Source organism: Giraffa tippelskirchi, chromosome 13, assembly GCF_054371585.1.
Source record: "Giraffa tippelskirchi isolate mGirTip1 chromosome 13, T2T-mGirTip1v1.2.pri, whole genome shotgun sequence".
Taxonomy (NCBI): Eukaryota; Metazoa; Chordata; class Mammalia; order Artiodactyla; family Giraffidae; genus Giraffa; species Giraffa tippelskirchi.
This window is the reverse complement of record NC_137287.1, coordinates 6,386,207-6,405,221: the sequence shown is the minus strand read 5'-3', so window position 1 is coordinate 6,405,221 and position 19,015 is coordinate 6,386,207. Positions and strand designations below refer to the sequence as shown.

Below are 19,015 nucleotides of genomic sequence, written 5' to 3'. Positions count from 1 at the left end.
GTCTCTCCGGGGCCCCTCTGTCCCCATCCCCCATACAGATCTCTCCCTCTTTCCATCCCACATACCCACCCCCCTTCCAGAAATGCTCAGCCGGCTCTTAGTGTTTTGATCTTTTATTCACATTGAGCAGTTAGAAAAATAAAACAGAACAAAAACATCACAACCTCAGGGGTGGGGGGGGCTCTGTTGGGCAAGGTGAGGGGGGAGACTGAGGTAGCCTAGAGTCACAAGCGGAGACCCAGCCCCCGTCAAGGCACGGGTGAAGGGAAGGAGGCCCGCAGGGAGGGCCGTGGACTCCTTCCCGGGGAAGGTGGTGGGGACAGCTGCCCTGCGTTAGTAACTGCACCCGGGGCCAGGAGACCAGCATACCCTAAGACATCCACCAGCGGCAGAGTCCCACGTGCCAGGCTGGCGCAAGGCAGCCCTTCCCCTTCTCACCCTATAATCAAAGTGGGCCACCCGACCTGGACATTCTGCTTGGCGTGGGCATCAGAGATCAGTGCAAGTGACAGGGGTGACACCATGAATGAGCAGCGTGGGGCCCAGATCTCGGCTCAGAATTTCCAGGAGCGCCAGGTAGCGCAGGTAGCGGGCAGAATCAGCAGGCGGCCGCGGCAGGTACAAGAAGGTGAGGGCGGTGGCGGGCCCCACCTCACCATCCCCTTCCTCAGGCCCACCGGGCCCTCCTCTACCACGCCCCTGCTGGGCCCGAACCAGGGTGTTGGCGCTGCATGCCAGGGCCTCTGCCTCTGTGTCTCCCCGCCTGCCGTTCACAAAGTCCCCTTCCTCCTCCTCCTCCGGCTCCTCGGAGGCGGCCCCCTCACCCCACACCACCTCCCGCACCTCAGCCCGTATCCTCAACTGGCTCAGTAGTGCCCGCAGCCGCCCCTCGGCTGCCCCCGGGGCCTCCCGAGGCCCCAAGCACAAGAAGATCCGGAGGCGGGCACTGTGCCAGGCAGGCACCATGCCCAAGATGGTCGCCATTTGCAGCAGGAAGAGGCCACACACGTCCACGTAGCCGGGCCCGCCCCGGGGCCGCAGCAGGTTGAGGGGCCACACGTCCACGTGGTGCGGCTGGGAGGTGCCCCCAGACCCCCGGCTCAGCCGCTCGGGGGGCAGGGCCCCACAGGCCCGGGCCAGGACCACGTTCTTGTTCATCTTCAGGGCATCTGCCACTGTGGCCACGTAGTCCTGGGGACTGAGAGCCCGGGGGCTCCCAGGAGCCCGGGGTGGAGGGAACAGGGTGCTTAGGGCCGGGGCCCCGGCCTCCTGGGTGCTGTCCGCAGGCTCAGTGAAAGCCGGGTCAGTCAGGAAGTGATCCTGGGGTGCAGCATCGTCGTAGAAACCCAGGACCAGCGTGTTGGGCTTCATGCCACCTGGGGGGCAGAGAGGTAGGTGGGAAGGAACCCACAGGAATCAGATGGGTGGGCTGAGTTCACAGCATGCTAACAGGCGCCCACTCCTACCTGCTGACAGCGCCGTGTGTCAGCCATCAGGTATGACATGTGCATTGTGCTTGGCCTCTTAAAGCAACATTATGCACATTTGCATAATGACTTTCCATGTTCGCAAACACTTTCACATGCATTTATTTGATTTATCTCCGTGACTAATCTCCCCCACCGAAATAGGCAAAGTGCGCCCTAAAGATTGCTTTAACTAAGAAGTATTTCTGGTCCATGGCAGTAGGATGCATTCATTCCAGGCTTCAGCCGCACACCTTTTCGTGATGGGAGATAAGTCTGACTCCACTGGCAGATGGGACCCCCCGATTAACCAAGCTCATGGCCTCAACTCCCGGGATATAACGCTCAGACCCTGCTAGCAGAGGATGAGAGCTCAGGATGGGGGGCTGCACAATCTGTTTCTATGACTGCAGAGTCCTAACAATGGCCTGTCCAAAGCACTGTCCCCAGTGAGCTTACCATCTGCACACTGACCAGGGACCCCATCCTGTTGAAAGTACTTCATATTTTTAACTCATCAGATCCCTGAAGCAACACTATGAGGTAGAGACGATTACTCACCCTCTCTTACAGATAAGGAACCTGAGACCCAGAGCGGCGAAGTCACTAGCCCAAAGGCTCACGGCTGGTAGACACTGGGGCCAGCAAGTGACCATGATGTCTCGGGCACCAAAGCTCGTTCTCTTAGCCACTAAGTGGGTGGTGCACCAACCACAAAGCTCCTAGTCCCTGCTGACAGCTCCTGGGCTTTAGCATCTGAACAACCAATACGGGATGGGATCATTTCCCCTGTGGCAGGGTTGAGTTTACAGGAAGACTCAGAGCTCTTCTAAGACCCATTCTCAAGGCGCAAATGGTTTACTCAAAATCTACCAGGAAATCAAATTCTCCATGTGGGGAACTGACTGCTTAAAGGAAACCTTTCCCTTTTTATGTGAGTTATTTTCAGCAGGATGAATTGCATGAAAGGAGTAGTCTTTAGGTCCGGGCTCCCCCACAAAAGATGGGACTGGAGGAGATGCTGCAGGGTCTATCTGATACTATCTGATAATGCTTGCCAACACCCCTAGAACTCCTTACCAGGTGGGAACTCCAACCGATCTTGCAAATTAAACTAGTCACACCCCCTCCTGAGCATTTTCCAGGGCTCTGATTGACACCAACCAAGCAAGCAGGGCAATGTCCAACACCTGAACTTCAGCCAGACTGTAAGTGGGGCAGGAAGCATGCACTCAGGGAGCACTCAGGGAGGGCGCAAACCTTAGTCCCAAGACTGAGAAAGAAGGAGGCGGCTCAGCAGGGGTTTGGAGGAAGGTGGGGTGCCAGGCCAGACGACAGGGTCACAAAGCCGGGAACATTCCACTCCATCTGAGAGCATCAGCCACTCCCCTGCCACCCTTGGCACCCTTTATAGTGTGTGGGGGCCTCATTAGTTACGTCACTTCCCCCTTCCCTGCTCAAGGCTCAGCTGAGATACTGTCTCATCACAAAACCTTGTCCGCCACATCGGTGACCGCAGTCTTCCTCTTTCTGAACTCCAGTGGTTAGAAAGCATCTGCCCTGGATTTTGATGGGGGCAACGTCCAGCCTCAAATCCTTCTCCCATTGTCCCCAGGAAGACAACACACTCCTCAGAGCCTGTGCCCCAATCATGGGTCAGAAAGAAACCAAAAGAGCCGTGTCCTTCCATCTCTAGTCCTAAGGCAGTTCCTCGGAGACCTCCTCACACACTGTCTTTTATCTTTGAGAATCAAGTCCTGTCTGCACGAGACGGTGCATTCCTTTTGGAGTCTGCAATCTGTGGTTTACTCTCGTGGGGAGGGGAGCAGAGACCGAGAGGGGCCACGGAGGGGGCCCAGGGCAGCTCACCAAGACCGGAGATCCGCAGCAGATGCTGAGCCCCCTGGCGCACGGAGGGCGAGAGGGTGAGATCCACAAAGGCCTTCACTTGGGCCCGGTCCACCAGGCTCAGCCATGCCCCGTACTGCGGCTGTACGGGGTCCGAGGGCAAAGAGTCTGCGGAGAAGGCAGGCAAACACGTGTGGGCCAGACTCGTGTACTTTCTCGAGTCCAGATCCCACGTGGGCAGAAAAGAAGGGTCTGGGCAGGGACGTGGTCGGTAGGAAGGGCGATCTGGGAAGACCTCAAGAGGTCTCGGGGACACCAAGAACACAAACAGCATCTGGGAGCCAGAGGGAGAGAGAGAGGATGTTCGGGGGGTGGCGAGTGGAGGGCAACTGACCGAGGTCTCCCAGGGTGACATGGCCCAGCACATAGAGACCCCCTTTCTTGAGCTGGTTGGCCAATCGCAGCAGAGGCAGGGCGCCCCGGGGGTTCCCCACCAGGAGCAGCAGCTGCGGCCGCCAGAACTTCACATGGTCCTTCCGGACGTCCAGCCGGAGCAGGTACTTCCGCACCTGGGGTCAAGGGGAGGCGGTGGGAGGAAGGGCTCTGGCAGGCGTCCCCTTCCATCACCTGGGATTGGAATCAACCCGAGGTCTCCCCGGAGCAGGGGTGTTCCCAACCCGCCTCCTCCCCTCCCCAACCCGCCCCGCGCTCCCCCACCAGCTCCCCGGACCTGGTGGAAAAGCAGGGCCTGGCTGACGTAGCCCCAGCTGCTGGGCCCTCCTCGAGCCGTGAGCAGGGCAGAAAGCAGGCCCATGAGGAGCAGGGAGCCACCGGCGGCCCCGGGGCTGATCAGGAACATCATGAGCAGGCAGGAGGCCACCCCCAGCAAGCAGGTGTGCCAGGAGAAGAGGTTGAAGGTGGGGCTGGGGGCCGACAGAGAAGGAAGAGCGCTTGGGGCAGCCCCGACATCACATCATCACCTCTCCGCTCCTGCCCCAAATCTGCCCACTTGGTCCCAGGCCTTCCCATCGTTACTCCTGCCCTTCCTCTGGGGACACACAGGTGGCTCCTTCTCTCACCGGAAGTTGGGGGCCGAGGCCCACTCCAGGCTCAGGCAGGACAGGTCCACGGCAGCGTAGGCCACCAAGTAGAAGACGGTGACCACGGCGGCCAGCGTGTTCAGCTTTCCGGCCAGGAGCACCAGCTGGACGAGGACCGAGAGACTGGGCGTCCATTCCCACCCCCGTCAAACGCCAACACATCCTGCCTCCTCAGGGCACGTCTCCCCGCACGCACCCCTAACCCTTCCCGGTCCCAGGAGTGTAACAAGAGGCGCTGAGGGTGAGGGCAGCTTGAGGAGGCAGGCTTACCTGCACAAGGCCCCAGGAATACAGCACAGCTCCCCAGGGATTCCCCCCTTGGGATACCACCTTGGCCGGCGCCAGGATCAATCCTGTGCAAACAGAAAGGCGGCAGGCAGAAAGGTGAGCCCGGGGCCGAGCAGGGGACAGAGACAGACGCGGGAAGGTGCACTCAGAGACCCGCACGAGGCAGGGGAAGCCCACCAAAGAGGTCATCCTGGGCCAGGGCGTGGAGGATGCGGGAGGCACCAATGAGGGAGCTCATGGAGGCGGAGAGCGATGTGGCGTAGATCCCGATCAGCACCAGAGGGGGCCACAGGCTGATGGCTCGGAAGAAGCCATAGTCCTCCTGTAGCAGCACCCTACAGGCAAGGAGAGGAGGAGGAGGTAGGATATAAAGGTGCGTCCACCCCCAGGGACCTGATGAGAACAGTGCTCTCAACACTGGGCAGGTTCAGCACTGGGTGTTCTGGACTGACCCCAGCCCTGACCTCAAGGATCATACTGATAGATCGACTGGGCCTGGGGGTCAGACTGGGGCATTCACTGGTTGTCATTGGGCTGCTGTGGATTTAATCAGAGGGTGGACGTTCCCAGTGGTATAGGCACAAGAGGCCAAATATTTATAGAGCCACAAATTGACTAGCAAGCCCCACCCCCAGACCAAGTACTGACAGCAGCACCAGGCACGAAGCAAATGCTGGCTTCCGGTGGGCTCTTACCATGTAGCCAGCCCTCCCATTTCAGGCGTCAGCTCCGACTCACTCTCCATTTTCCACGCACCCCAACAATGTGGGCATCTCCCGCCCCCCAGCCAGTGCTTCACTTGGTGAACCAGGTGTGACGACTCTGTTCCCACACCCCACTCCACCCCGTGCCCGGGCACCTGTCACATGTGACGCTGGAGAGGAAGAAAAGCAGGATGTAGATGAAGAAAGTATAGGCAACAGCGACAATCGTGCCCAGAGGAATGGCCCGGCTGGGGTCTTTCAGCTCCCCTGGAGGGAAGGGAGCAGAGGGGGAGGGTCCTCCACCAGCCCCAGCATCCCTGAGCCCCCGCAGCACCTTGTAGGAGCACCAGGTGGCAAGGCAGCCCCCTCCCCCAGGGACGTTCACCTGACATGTTGGCCCCAGCCATGATGCCCGTGCAGCCGTTAAAAAGAACGGCAAAGACGCTGGCGAAGGTCATCATGGCCCCCGTGGTATAGTCCTTGGCGTAGCCAGCTGAGGAGGAGGGATCATTCCCAGGGACGAAAGGGTGTCAGCAGCCTTCCTAGGGATCCAGGCGTTTTGGCCCCGCCTCCCTCCCCTCCTATTCTAAAACACACTCCCTGCCTCCCCGCCACCCTGACCAGTTCACCAAGACCCCAGCCCTGACCCCTGTCTCTGGCCCTGGCTCAGCTGACTTCATCTCCTCCTTCTCCCCCATGCATCTCTGTTCTTCCCTCCACACCTTCATCCACGCTCTTCCCTAGATGCCTTCCCTCGCCCTCCTATCTGAATTTTCCAACCCCTGGGATTTCCCTGCTAGTCCAGAGGCTAAGACTCCAAGCTCCCAATACAGGGGGCCCGGATTCAATCCCCGGTCAAGGAACTAGATCTCACATGCCACAGGTAAGACCCACACAGCAAAACAAATACAAGTGCATTTCCCAGCCCCACTCAGGCCACTTCTAGCTCCACCGGCTTTCACTGACCCCCCCCCCCCACCCAGCCCATACCCAGGTCTCCCTCCTCTGGACTCCTCTGTGATTCTTATCTCCTTGAATCATACCCCATCCTAATATGCAATTTGTTTCCTGAATGTACATCTTATCTCTCCAATTATACAAGTTCCTCTAAGGCAGAGACTGTCTTGCGGTCATTCTTATGCTCCGCTGGGCCAAACACACAGCGGCCAACACACGCCCAACAGATTCTAATCAACTTGCACTGCTCCAGGTCCAGACCTCTCACCACTGATGATCTCTGACATCTGTTCTCATCCAGAGGTTCCAAGTCACCCCACCGGGCTCACCCCTTGCCCTGAGAACCCCAGGACCCCTGCACCCAGCTCACCATCCAGATTAGCCTTCAGGGTGCTGCTGTTGAAGCCAGTGAAGTGGCCGACCTGGGGCGGCAGGGAGGAGCCATTGGGGCCAGGCCGAGGGGCCAATGGGATGTCCCTGGGCCCCACAGCCACAAAGCTGACCAGCACAGAGGCCAGGGAACCGGAGACCAGCAGGAATGTGAGGAAGGAAGCCCGGGCGTAGAGGCCGGCCCCCAGTGTACAGACCCCACCCACCAGGCCCAGCAGCAGGGAGCCATAGAGCAGGCTCCAGCCGTAGCCCTGGGGCAGGACCCGGAGGCCACTGGACCCCGAGGCATCTGCAGAGAGGAAGGAACACAGTTAGATGGCTATGCCTCCAAGGAGGGACCTCAGTCATAACTCAGCAGGCAGAGACCCCATCTTTGGCTCACTTGTCCTCAGAAAGGCCATCTTTCCCACTCCCCCACCCAACTGACTCCCTTGGTGGCTCAGACAGTAACAAATCTACCCGTAATGCAAGAGACCCAGGTTCATTCCCCGGATCAGGAAGATCCCCTGGAGGAGAGCATGGCAACCCATTCCAGTATTCTTGCCTGGAGAATCCCATGGACAGAGGAGTCTGGCGAGCTACAGTCCATAGGGTCGCAAAGAGTCAGACATGACTGAGAGACTAACACTTCACCCAACTGTACTCCAGCATCCTAGCCCTCCCTGGGGGGTACCAGCAATCTTGCTTTGTCAATTTTCAGAGTCTCAGCCTGCCCTCCCCCCGCCGACTAGATGGCGAGCTCCTCATGGGCCAGGCCATTCTCTAGGATGTCTGCATGAGGCTGGGCACACAGCAGGCACTCAAGAAAGTGCGTCTCTCCCGGGAGAGGGCTTCTCCCCCTGCCGTGATCCCAGAATCCCAGACCCTGCAAATCCTTGGGGCCGCCCAGACCAGAGTGGGGAGCACAGACCAGCCCCGAAGACGTCAAGTATGGCCTCCACCAGCCCCAGCAGGGAGACGGCGCAGCCACAGACGTTAGCCAGGTAGAACATCAGGCCGATGCTGCCGCCAACCTCAGGCCCCAGAGTCCGACTGATCATGACTGAAAGTGGAAGTAGGGGGTGAGTGTTAAGGGAAAAGAAACTGAACCGGAATGGGAGGCAGGGCCCAGGCACAAAGCACCGCGCAGCTGGCCCTCCAGGCCTTGTCTCCCTGAACACATGGGACTGTTCCCAGAGGTAGTATGTCCTGGTGTGGCCACTCCCAAGCCACGTGACCTAAGGCCGCGCTGGTGACCTTCTCCATACCAACCTGTCCACTGGATGTTCATTAGAACTGGCCTGCCCCCCAGGAGATGCAGGGGCCCTCTCCTCCCCCCATAAGACAGAAGAGCCCAGACCACCGTCCACCCACGGTTGAGGATACAGTAGGCTCCGCCCCCTCGCACAGCTCCATTGGTGGCGATGGCACAGACAGAGAGCACGGTGAGGGCCAGGATGACGTAGGCAACCAGGAGCATGGCCAAAGCCTGAAGCAGACCAGCATGACCCACCACAAACCCTGGGACAGGAGTGGCAAAGCAAGTCAGACAGCGGCTCACCCCTCCTGCCTCTCCGGACCCGGACCCGGTCATCAGCTACCTCAGGGCAGAGCTAAGCCCAAGGCCACACGGAGCCCCTCTCCCAAGCCCTTCATTCACCAGCTTCTGCCAGGGCCCTTCCCCAACCTCATTCCAGTCCCACCCTCGAGTAAGCCAGCGTCAACTCACCAATCCTCAAGAAGACCACTATACTGAACATGGACAGGACTGTGGGCACCACCACACCCAGGAAGGTGGAGAGTTTCCGGGCCGGTGCCCCTCCAGGACCTCCGGCCCCATTGGCAGGGAAGGAAATCCCCTCCTCCCCCAGGAGCCGGTAGGCCAGCAGAGGAGAGTTCTCACTGGCCATGGTCGAGAGCGGGCAGAGGAAGCCACCAACGGGTTACCAGGCCTGTAAAGAGTTTGCTGAGTGGAAGCAGCTCTGTGGAGACTCCACAAAACACCTCTAATCAAGCACCCAGAACTTCCTCCAAAAGGAAACACACACACACACTCACACTCACACTTACCTTCACTAGCAACTCCAAGAGTTAATGGGGGCAGGGAGCCAGGCTGATCCTGGCCACTGCCCCACCAATGGCAGGCTCCAAGCCTCAGGACTGGGTACCAAGGCCCCTCCCAGCTCCTGGGGCTACCCCTTCCCCCATATCCCTGAGAGGAGGGATGGCAGTGGCTCTGGAAAGGTGCAAAGATCCTCCACCTTCTTAACTAGCAGCACAAGAGGAAGCAAATCCCTCAAAGGGGAAGTGAGTTATGGACAGGAGGCCCTCCTCAACCGTTCCTCCGGGGTCCTGAGCTGCCCCCCAAGATCCTCCATGCAATCACCTCAACCCCTGGCAATAGGAAACTTCTCAACCTTCCAAAGCCCCGCCCTCCATCAACCCTCTTCCCTCAGCCCATCTCAGACAACCTCCTCTCTCTTTAACCTCACCAGATTCCTCCCACCCACACAAGGCATCCCCCAAACTCTACCGTCCCCATCACTCCCCGAAGACCAAAACAAAAACATCATCGGCCGGCAACACAAGGTGGTCTTCCTTTCTGCACCGGTTCCTCCCCACTTTCTCCCCGGGGCGGGTTGGAGCGGGCCGAGATTCGCTTCTCCCCGGCCAGGCGCAACCGGGTGTGGCAGCGCCCTCACTCACCCACTGGAGGACGCAGCCGCTCGGGGGTGATCCCCGAGAGCGGGAGGGGTCTGCTACTGGCTGAGGGGGCCCTGGTGCCGGAAAAGACAGCTGCGGCTACCGGGATGCCAGGCCCGGAGCCTGCCCACCCCCAGCACACACGCGCCCCATTGGTCCCCGAGCCCGGCCCCGCCCCGTGGGCGAGCCCGGGGGAAGCCCCGCCCCACCGAGCTCACGCTGGCAGCGCGGCTCCCCGCCCCACGTGCGATCGGGGTGCTGCCTGGGGTCGCCCCTCGGACGCACGTCTCCGGCACGGTGTGGGCCACAGCTCCCACTGCAACCCATCACCCTGGTGCAAACGAGCGCCCGCCGCGTGGGCGGGGCCCCACTCGGAGCTGGGCGGTGACGCTACTGAAAGGGGCGTGCCCTGACGGCGGAAGGCCTCTGGCAGGTGGGCGGGGCCACGACACCTGGCCCAGGTGCGCCGCTAGGAAGGCGGGGCCCTTTAAGCCTACGCCTTAAGGGGTCCGCCTCTTTCAGCCTCCGGGATCCCCCGTCCAGTGCACCAGTTTCCAGCCCCAGCCCTCACCCCTGCGGCGCCCTCCCCTAGCGCCGGGTCCAGCCCACCGGCTGCTCTCCTCGCTTCCACCACCTGAGGGCGCCATTGGCGAGCCCTGGAGGCGCTGGCCTTGGTTCAGTCTCGTCCCCCGCCCGCTCTCGTGGTTCCCTGCAAGGTTGCCCCCTCCAGCAGGAATTACAGGACTTGTGAACCTTCAGGAGTCAGGATTCCCCTCCTAACTCTTTATGGCCTTCCCAGGTGGCTCAGCGATATAGAATCCGCCTGCAATGCAGGAGACGGAGACGCGGATTCAATCCCTGGGACGGTAAGCTCCCATGGAGAAAGAAATGGAAGATTCCCTGTAGATGAAAATGGCAACCCACTCCACTATTCTTGCTGGGGAAATCCCATGGACAAGAAAAGCCTGGCAAGCTGCAGTCCGTGGGCTTGCAAGAGTCAGACACCACTTAGTGACTAAACCACCATCGCCCACCTCAACTCTTTACAGGTACGGTCAACATTGGCACTATCTGGCAACATCACATCCGTAAACTGTAGATAGGCCCTCCTGCATAAGGTCGCTGTTCGAGTTCAATAAACTTGAATAGGCACTTGAGAACAATACTGAAATGTTCAACAAACTATCTGCATACCGTACTGTATTAAATATGCATAAGCACTTTGTGAGGTGGATCCTGCTATGATTTCTATTTTTCACAATAGGAAATTGAAGCTTGGAGAACTTCAGTAATAATTTCCTAACTTTCATAGAGGCCTTTGTGGTTACACTGTCATTTGAGCCTCAGGAAATGAACACTGCTTTTCCTGCCACTGGGCTTTGGCTGTAAATTAGCTGTAACGTTTCCCTAGGAGAGGAAGAGATTCAAACCAGTGCAAATGTGGCTTTGCCAGGCAGTGGTCTCATGAGCAGTAAACTGTGGCATTTTCATCAGTCATCCCTGCTACCCACGACACAGAGCTTGACTCCAGGGTCTCTCTCACATCCCTCCTATTACAATTTTTGCTTTCAATATCCGCATTGATGAGACTTCCAACACTCTGGGCTGGCACGTGCTTAAACTCCACTTCTGCATAGATCTCACCCTCCATCCCACCCAATGGTTACGCCTAGACTTTATCATTACCAATAACTGGACCTCTTCCTCTTTTCGTCCATCACTTCTAGTTATGCCTGTTGAGGAAAAGTATTAATCTGACATTTACTAAAACATTAGGGAAGACTTTATTCAGGGCTACTGCAATAGGTGTCAAGACACAATAGGGGAAAAAGAATGTGCTCAACTCCAAACACAGCAGAGAAAGCTGGGGATTTATAGCCAACAAGCAGAATGAGGGGGTCAGTGAATGGAAAATTACTAAGAGGAAGCACCAAGCATAGGGGGATTCTAGCTAAAGAGACTTAACAGGATCCTTGCTGAAGGAAGGCCAGGGTGATCAATTATGAAGGGTGGATGGATTCTCTCTGAACTGGGCTAGGCATGCCCAGCAAGGATGAGGGCCAAGGCGGAGGCCAAGTCCAGAAGAGGTTTCAGAAGAACCTGACTGAAGTTTGATGAAAAAGAGGGTCCTTGTCATGCCCTGACCCCAGCAATCCTCCACCTCACTGGACTCCCAATTCATTGATCCCGCTCTCTGCCCACTGCCCTCCACTCACTTCCCTTGTTACTCAGCTTAGAGTTCACAGTCAGTGAAAAGCACTGCCTTACCCCTCACTCACTTTATAACACCTTCCGGCAAAATCACAGCCCTGGTAAATGCAACTATCCTCTTCAGTCTCCTTTGCTGGCCCCTCCTCTTCTCTTAGAAGAACAGCCAAGAGGCCCCATTGGACCAGAGGCTCCATTGAGCACTAGAAGCTCAGTCCACAGATTTCTTTTAACCACTTACACCCACTCCCTTGGTGATCTCATCCAATCTCCTCTTTTGAAATACTTCCTCTATAGTAGTGCCGAAAAGGGTGTATCTCCAGCCCAGATCTCTACTCTGAACTTTGAACTGTATGTATGTCCAAGAACATGCTAACACCTGTGCCTGGACATCAAATGGGCAACTCAAACTTGGTATGTCAAAAATCCAACACCTGACCACAGTCCACTCTTCTTGTGGTTGTCCCACTTCCCCAGTTGCTCAGGTCAAAAACCTTGGGGTTATGTTCGAATACTCTCTCACACAACCCACATCCAACCCATAACAATTTCCTTGGCCGGTAGTTTTAAAATACAATCTGTATCCAACCGCAAATACTACACTAGCCCAGGTCACCATCATCTCTTGTCTGCATTATTGCAACAGCCCCCTAACTGGTGTGCTTGCTTCTGCCCTGGCCCCTACAGTCAATCCTAAAGGAAATCAACTCTGAATATTCATTGGAAGGACTGATGCTGAAGCTGAAGTTCCAGTACTTTGGCCACCTGATGCAAAGAGCTGACTGGTTGGAAAAGATCCTTGTGCTGGGAAAGACTGAAGGCAGGAGAAGGGGGTAACAGATGATGAGATGGTTAGATGGCATCATCAACTGAATGGACATGAGTGTGAGCAAACTCCAGGAGATAGTGAAGGACAGGGAAGCCTGGCAGTCTGCAGTCCATGGGGTCGCAAAGAGTCGGACACGACTGAGCGACAGAACAACTACAGTCTATTCTTAACAGATTAGTTATGCTAGTAAAGTAAGTGTCCGTTCAGGACGCTACCCTTTTCAAAACTGCCCAGTGGTTTCCCATTCTCCTCAGAATAAATGTCAAAGGCTCTGATACCTACGGTAACCATACCTACGGTAACCATACTTACTTCCTGATTCACTGACTACAGTCCGACTACCACAGTTTATGCCTGTTGCCTTGGCATATGTAGTAACAGCACCTCTTTAGCTCGGAAGTCGTCTATATATTACATGGGTACCTTACTCATGAAGCCCTACCGGATCTTCATCTCGTCCTCACCTCTCCTGACCTTGCCCCACAACGACCTCTGGGCTGGTCCAACCACAAGGCGCTATGAGCACACGCCCGAAGAGTCTCCTTTGTTTTCTGGACTCAAATATTATCTTCTTAGTGAAATCTTCTCTGCCAGTCCCACTTAAAATTGAACTACGCCTTCCTTCCCATCCCACTTTCCTATTTTCCTCTTCTGTCCTGTTTTTTTTTTCTCCATAGCGCTTAACACCATCTAATAAGTGTCGTTTACTGGTTTCTCGTGTTCACTGAGAAATATAAAGCTAAGCTCCACAAAAAGTTAAGCTCCCAATAGGAAGTTAAGCTGCACAAATCAGGAATTTCTCTTTGCTTCGCTGCTCTAGTTGTGGTACTTCTCACAGTCCCGGGAACCCGAATGGCCCTCAAGAACCATTCACTGACTGCTCAGGGAACCATCTCAAATCTAGGGCTTACTCCTCACGTGACTGCATTGGCCCCGCCCCGCCCGCTGGGACTGGAAGATGGCGGCGCCCAAGGGGCCTCAGAAAGAAGGCAACCAACGAGAGGGCGCCGGCTCGCTAGAGCGTCCGCGCCGCCGCCTAGTCTGCGGTTGCGTCCTGGCAAGGCGCGAATTCAGAGAGTATGTGTTGGTCTTCTTCCCCACCATTTTTAAAGGAGAAAGGAATTAACTAATCCTCAGAAAGTGCTCTGTCTGACTTGCCTGCCGTCTCCCTACCACTTGGGGTTCCCGGATCCGAGACTTGTAGGATGCCGTTGCGAGATTCAGTATCTAGGTTTTTCTCCCCTCCTTTTGGCTCCCGGGTCTACCTGTTACGACATCTCGGGGTATCCAGCCGGCCTCCAGTTCTAGGGATCCCCTAACACACACCCGGACCGCCCCTCAGAGACAGGACGCCCAATCCCCGCCTCCAGGTGCCCCACTCCGAGTTCAGGCTCTAAATGCTACCTCCCCGGAGATCCACCCTCTCTACTCCCGCCGTGAGCTCCCCAGGATTAAGTCGTGTGATTCCCGACCCCCCCCCTCCCCCAGGCCCCAGGGGCAGATGAGCCCTTGGCCACCGCCCCTCCAATTTCCTGCAGACCCAGCAAACAAAAGGCTCGGGAAGAGAGGCGAGGCTGAGCAGGGCGCCCTTCCTGCAGGAACAGCTGATGGAGCAAAATGACCCAGGAGGGAGAGGAGGGGAGGGATGAAATTCCAGGGCTCCTGGAGGACCAGAGCAGGAGGCCAAACTCTTGGATCTCGGGGAAGGAGGGAGGGAGTCCCGTAAAGTGGATGTGCAAGGCCCAGGCAGGACACTACAGTTTGCTGGGCTCTATGAGATCCCAGCAGTCCTGGTGGGGGTGATGTCAGCCGTAGGGAATGGAGGGGGTGGGGGGAACACTGGATTTCAGGTGAGCTCTCAGGCCCCTAGGCTGGAGTGGTGGGGGCTGGGAGAGGACTGAAGCCCTGCGTCATCTCCTCTGGGGCCCAGCCTACCGCCCCCTGGCCCGACCTGCTACCCTCGGTGAGGGCCCCACCCTGGCCTGGCTTCCTGCTCCTCCCCAGCCACGGAGCTTTCCCTGCCAAGCTCAGGAACCAGCCCGGGGGCTTCTGGTCTCTTCCGAGCTTTGGTAGCCTAGCCCCCAGACACGCAGAGTCCTTATATTCCCTCCTAGAGCCATTGCCCCTGCCCCCATCTCTGTCATGGACACAATGGTATGGGAATGGCCCTGTCCAGTGGGTGGGGGGATGCTGGCATGGAGAGGGGGCTTGGCCTCATATCCTGTCAGGCTGCCAAGGGAAGAGAGGAAACAAAAGACTTCCCCCTGCTGAGACAATGAGCCTCCCATTACCTCTCCCCCCTCCACTACCTCCCCACCCCTCCCTTTATGCTCTGGCCCCCAGCCTCCTAGCCTCCGTTATCTCTACCTCCTTGGCCTCGGGTAGCCTCAGCTAGCTTCGGCCCCTACGCTGAGCTCTGCCCTTCTCCTGCCTTCCTTCCGATCAGCTGGCACTGATGCTTGCTCCCAGTCCTGGCTGTTTCAGTCCCCTGCCACTCCATCAGTGCTCAGGGCCCCTTCTTCTGTCCCCAGAGCCTTCCCTGGCTGGACAAGGCTCTGGTGAATGTTAGGGGGTAAATTACACCCTCATTTACGGCTAGTGGGAAGTAGGGGCTCCAGGAGGGAAAGCATCCAAGGCCACCGAGAGAGGGACGTGCCCTCAGCCTGGCCTGTGTGAGAGAGGAAGGAGAGAAAGGGCACAGGTGTCCTCCAGGTCCTTGGAGGTGGAGCTGGAAGGCCACCCTGGTGCTGAGTGCCGAGTCTGGCCCACCTGCTGGCTATTAGCTGAGTGCATTGGACAGGTCACTTAACCTTCTGAGCCTGCCTCATTTTTAAAGTGGGTATCATAATAACGCCCATCCTGCCCCTCTAACGGGGTTGTTATGTTTTAAATACGCTAATGTTTGTTTGAGGGAAAAGAAGAGGAAATAGGTAGTAAAGCTTTCCTTAGTCTTCTCAATCTCTGCAGCTCCTCCACACCCCTCATTCCCACTCCCAGCAGTTTCCATCACCATCATGTGACAATAACTCCCAAACCAGTACCTCCAGCCAAAAAGCTCTCTGAGCTGCATGCAGACCCATTGAGCTCAGATCTAGTTGACTTCTGGCCCAGATGCCTGAAGGTACACAGGGATCTGAAACACAGCATGCCCAGCATGCCCCCATCCCTGCCCCTGTGTTCTCCCTTTTACTAGCTCCTATCAGATTGCCCTTGAGAGTCCCTTGGGCAGCAAAGAGATCAAGTCAATCAATCCTAAAGGAAATCAGTCCTGAATATTCATTGGAAGGACTGATAACTGAAGCTGAAGCTAAAATACTTTGGCCACCTGATGCAAAGAACTGACTCATTGGAAAAGACCCTGATGCTGGGAAAGATTTCAGGAGGAGAAGCGGATGACAGAGGATGAGATAGTTGGATGGCATCACCAACTCAATGGACATGAATTTGAGCAGGCTCTGGGAGTTAGCAACGGACAGGGAAGGCTGGCGTGCTGCAGTCCATAGGGTCGCAAAGAGTCGGACACGACTGAGCAACTGAACTGAACTGACTGACCAAGATGCCCAAGTCTGAAACTTGAATCATGTTTGATTTCAGTTTTCCTCCCTCTCCCAGCCAGGCTTCGGGTCCTGTCCACTCTAGTTCCCTGACATCTTTTGAATCCTCCCCCAACTCCAACACACACACACACACACACCCATGTCAGGCTTCGGGTCCTGTCCACTCTAGTTCCCTGACATCTTTTGAATCCTCCTCCAACTCCAACACACACACACACACACACACACACACACACCCATGTCAGTTCAAGCCCTCACACACACACACACACACACACACACCCATGTCAGTTCAAGCCCTCTCACACACACACACACACACACACACACCCATGTCAGTTCAAGCCCTCACACACATACACACCCATGTCAGTTCAAGCCCTCACTGTCATTTGAAGAACTCCATGTGGTTTCTCTGCCTTCAGTCTTGATCGATTTCAACCTATTCTCCAAAGTTGTACAAGCCAAGCAAGGACTTTCTATACTCATCTGACGATGTCACTTCTTTGCGTAAAACGCTTCTGGCTCGGACTTCCCTGGCTGGCAGTCAGGGTGGTTAAGACTCCCCATTTCCACTGCAGGGAGCTCAGGTCAGATCCCTGGTTGGGTGAGTTACACATGCCTCGAGGTTCAGCCAAAAAAAAAAAAAGAAATTACAGTATAATAGCATAATAAAAGTCTTTCTTTAAAAAAGAATCTTCAGCTCCCCAGGTACTCAGGACAAGTGCACCCCTGGAAGGTCCCATAAAGATGGAGACTGGTTCTTGCTCACCTCCAGCTCATCCATTGTCACTGCCCTGGCACCCCACACCGGGCATTGTGAACACTGGCAGCTTGAGGACAGTCTCACCACATCCATGCTTTTGTACTTGCTGCTCCTTCTGCCTTGAAAGCAACCTTTCCCACCAATCTCCTCCAGTACTCAGACAGCGTTGTCTTCTCCAGAAAATTCATCTTGAATCTGCCGTTTGGATCCGTGTGCTTCCTCTATGATCCCAAAGGACCCTCTGCCTACTACCCTTTATGCTCAACACATAGCCTCCTGTGTTCTGTTGAGATTTTATAATTTATACCCCTGGATTGTCAAGTCCTAGAAGGTAGAGAATCATGTTGTCCCCAGTCCTATTTCGTAGTAGTTGTTCTAAAAATAAGCACTGGGTAAATTAAAGATCAGGGTCTTCCCTGGTGGTCTAGTGGTTAGGAATCCACCTTCCAATGCATGTTTGGTCCCGGTTCAGGGAACTAGGATCCTACATGCCATGTGGCGGGGCAACTAAGCCCCCACTGCAACTCCTGAGCCCACATGTTCTAGATGCTGTGCGGTGCAACTGGAGAAAAGCCACTCACGGCAAGAAAGACCCAGGGAAACAAAACAGAGACTAACCCATAAGGAGATAAATAGTCAACAAATATTTATTAGCATCTACTATGAGAGAGGCTTGCATGGGACTTCAAGTGAACACAACATGTAATGTTTTATGAAGCTTAGAGCCTCATACAAGCAAAGACACAGTCACTGATATATTAATAAAAGCATTTGTTTATGATGAGTTCAGGAAGGTTTGTGGTGGTCATGTAAGGAGTGGATTCAGATTTTGTGGGCCCTGATGTTTTTACAACTTAGGGGAACCCGCTTTAAGCAAACAAAAATAAAGCCATGAATATAAAATTAGGTGTGAAAGTTAAAGTTTACTTAGATTGAGCAATCACAACTGGCTGCAATATTAAGATGACAGATACCATAAATATCACAAAATCTAGAAAAACAATACAATATTTGTAGTTAATAACAGCCAACACATCACTATAATTCTATCATGTCCTGTTTCTTAGATGTGAACTCTGACCACCTCTTCATATTATGATTTTCTATTATTTTCTATTATCTCTCTCTCTTTCTCTAGTATGACTGATTGAATTTTTTTCTTTCATTATTGAGAATTTATAAAAACCCCATTGAGCTTTACAGCTTATTATTGGTACCATCAAAATCTCTATCAAATTCCTTTTGTGCAAGAGGTGTGAGATATGGGGCCATTTCAAATGGTCTCCTGCTGTGACTAACCTTGAAAACTGTTTAAATGGATGGTACTCATTAACTTGGGTGGTAGGAGGAGGCTGGAAGGTGAGAGATGCCTAAACTTAAAACTTTCTGAGCTCCCAGATAAACTTAACTCTAGACTTTGACAGTGTCAGGTGGACCTTACAAGGAGGGGCTGGGATATGGAAAAAGGAGCGAGAATTTCTACAACTGATGTTGAAAGGGATGGCTTCTTTGTTGTTTGTTTTAATACATAAAGAAAAGAAAAAAAAATCCTAACTCCAAGCCCACTCCAAACAGCTGCAACCATGTGGCTAGCAAAAAGCTGTTGGGGGTGGGGGGTTGCCCCACATAGGTACTGCTACTGGCAGTGTATCGATCATGGACAAAGAACAAAGGCAATAGCCTAACAGCCTAATATCTGGGGTGGGAAAACAGCAAAGTACTCTAAGTGCCCTAATAGTGAAGAAAGGTGGGCTTGAGACTTGTTGGCGTCTGTGGAGCCAGCGTCAAACCAGGTAGTGCCATGGATGTTCACCTGTGTAATTTAACTTGGTGGGTACTGAATTAGCTTACCTCCAAAGTGGTTCCGGGTGGTTGGAAGCTGGAGGAAATGATCTCACACCCACAGAAGAGACCCAGCATGGTTTTTGAGCATTTGAGTGTATCATCTCCATGGAAGAGGGAAATAATGGGATTTCCACCAGAGCATAGATCTTTGAGGTCAGGAGCCCTGTTTTACAAACAAATCTTGCAAACTGGCAGAGTGATCACTTGGCACATAGATGTTCAATAAAGGTTTCATTTTATTCATTCTTTGGTTGGTAAACACTAGGTGACTCAGTGGTAAAGAATCCCCCTGCCAATGCTGGAGACTTGGTTTCTATCCCTGGATCAGGACGATGCCTGGAGAAGGACATGGCAACCCACTCCAATATTTTTGCC

General features: G+C 54.9%; 1 protein-coding gene across 4 annotated transcripts; it reads right to left on the bottom strand.

Moving 5' to 3' along the window:
• Positions 1 to 97: 97 nt before the first annotated feature.
• Positions 98 to 13,452, bottom strand: SLC12A9 (solute carrier family 12 member 9). Of its 4 annotated transcripts, XM_081552966.1 has the most exons (16): positions 12,785 to 13,452; positions 11,122 to 11,168; positions 8,803 to 9,001; positions 8,462 to 8,684; positions 8,119 to 8,253; positions 7,664 to 7,795; positions 6,734 to 7,042; positions 5,792 to 5,899; positions 5,562 to 5,673; positions 4,880 to 5,037; positions 4,685 to 4,767; positions 4,394 to 4,518; positions 4,045 to 4,237; positions 3,709 to 3,883; positions 3,336 to 3,482; positions 98 to 1,376 (listed from the first exon to the last, which is right to left on the bottom strand). In XM_081552966.1, exons 4-16 carry the CDS (start codon positions 8,640 to 8,642, stop codon positions 490 to 492), a joined length of 2,745 nt encoding a protein of 914 aa, XP_081409092.1. In that variant the 5' UTR covers positions 8,643 to 8,684; positions 8,803 to 9,001; positions 11,122 to 11,168; positions 12,785 to 13,452; the 3' UTR covers positions 98 to 489. The 4 variants fall into 4 exon arrangements, with proteins under 4 accessions (XP_081409092.1, XP_081409093.1, XP_081409091.1 ...); XM_081552967.1 differs by lacking the exons at positions 11,122 to 11,168; positions 12,785 to 13,452 and having other exon boundaries at positions 8,803 to 9,560; XM_081552965.1 differs by lacking the exons at positions 8,803 to 9,001; positions 11,122 to 11,168; positions 12,785 to 13,452 and adding an exon at positions 9,439 to 9,560.
• Positions 13,453 to 19,015: the final 5,563 nt, after the last annotated feature.

What these genes read in the sequence shown, in the direction of transcription:
- SLC12A9 (XM_081552966.1), bottom strand. Translation starts at nt 8,642, where the DNA reads ATGGCCAGTGAGAACTCTCCTCTGCTGGCCTACCGGCTCCTGGGGGAG. An exon ending in CCTGAAGGCTAATCTGGATG is followed by an intron (nt 5,900 to 6,733) that starts GTGAGCTGGGTG and finishes CCTCCTCCTCAG; the next exon opens with CTGGCTACGCCAAGGACTAT. An exon ending in AGGCCCTGCTTTTCCACCAG is followed by an intron (nt 3,884 to 4,044) that starts GTCCGGGGAGCT and finishes CCTTGACCCCAG; the next exon opens with GTGCGGAAGTACCTGCTCCG.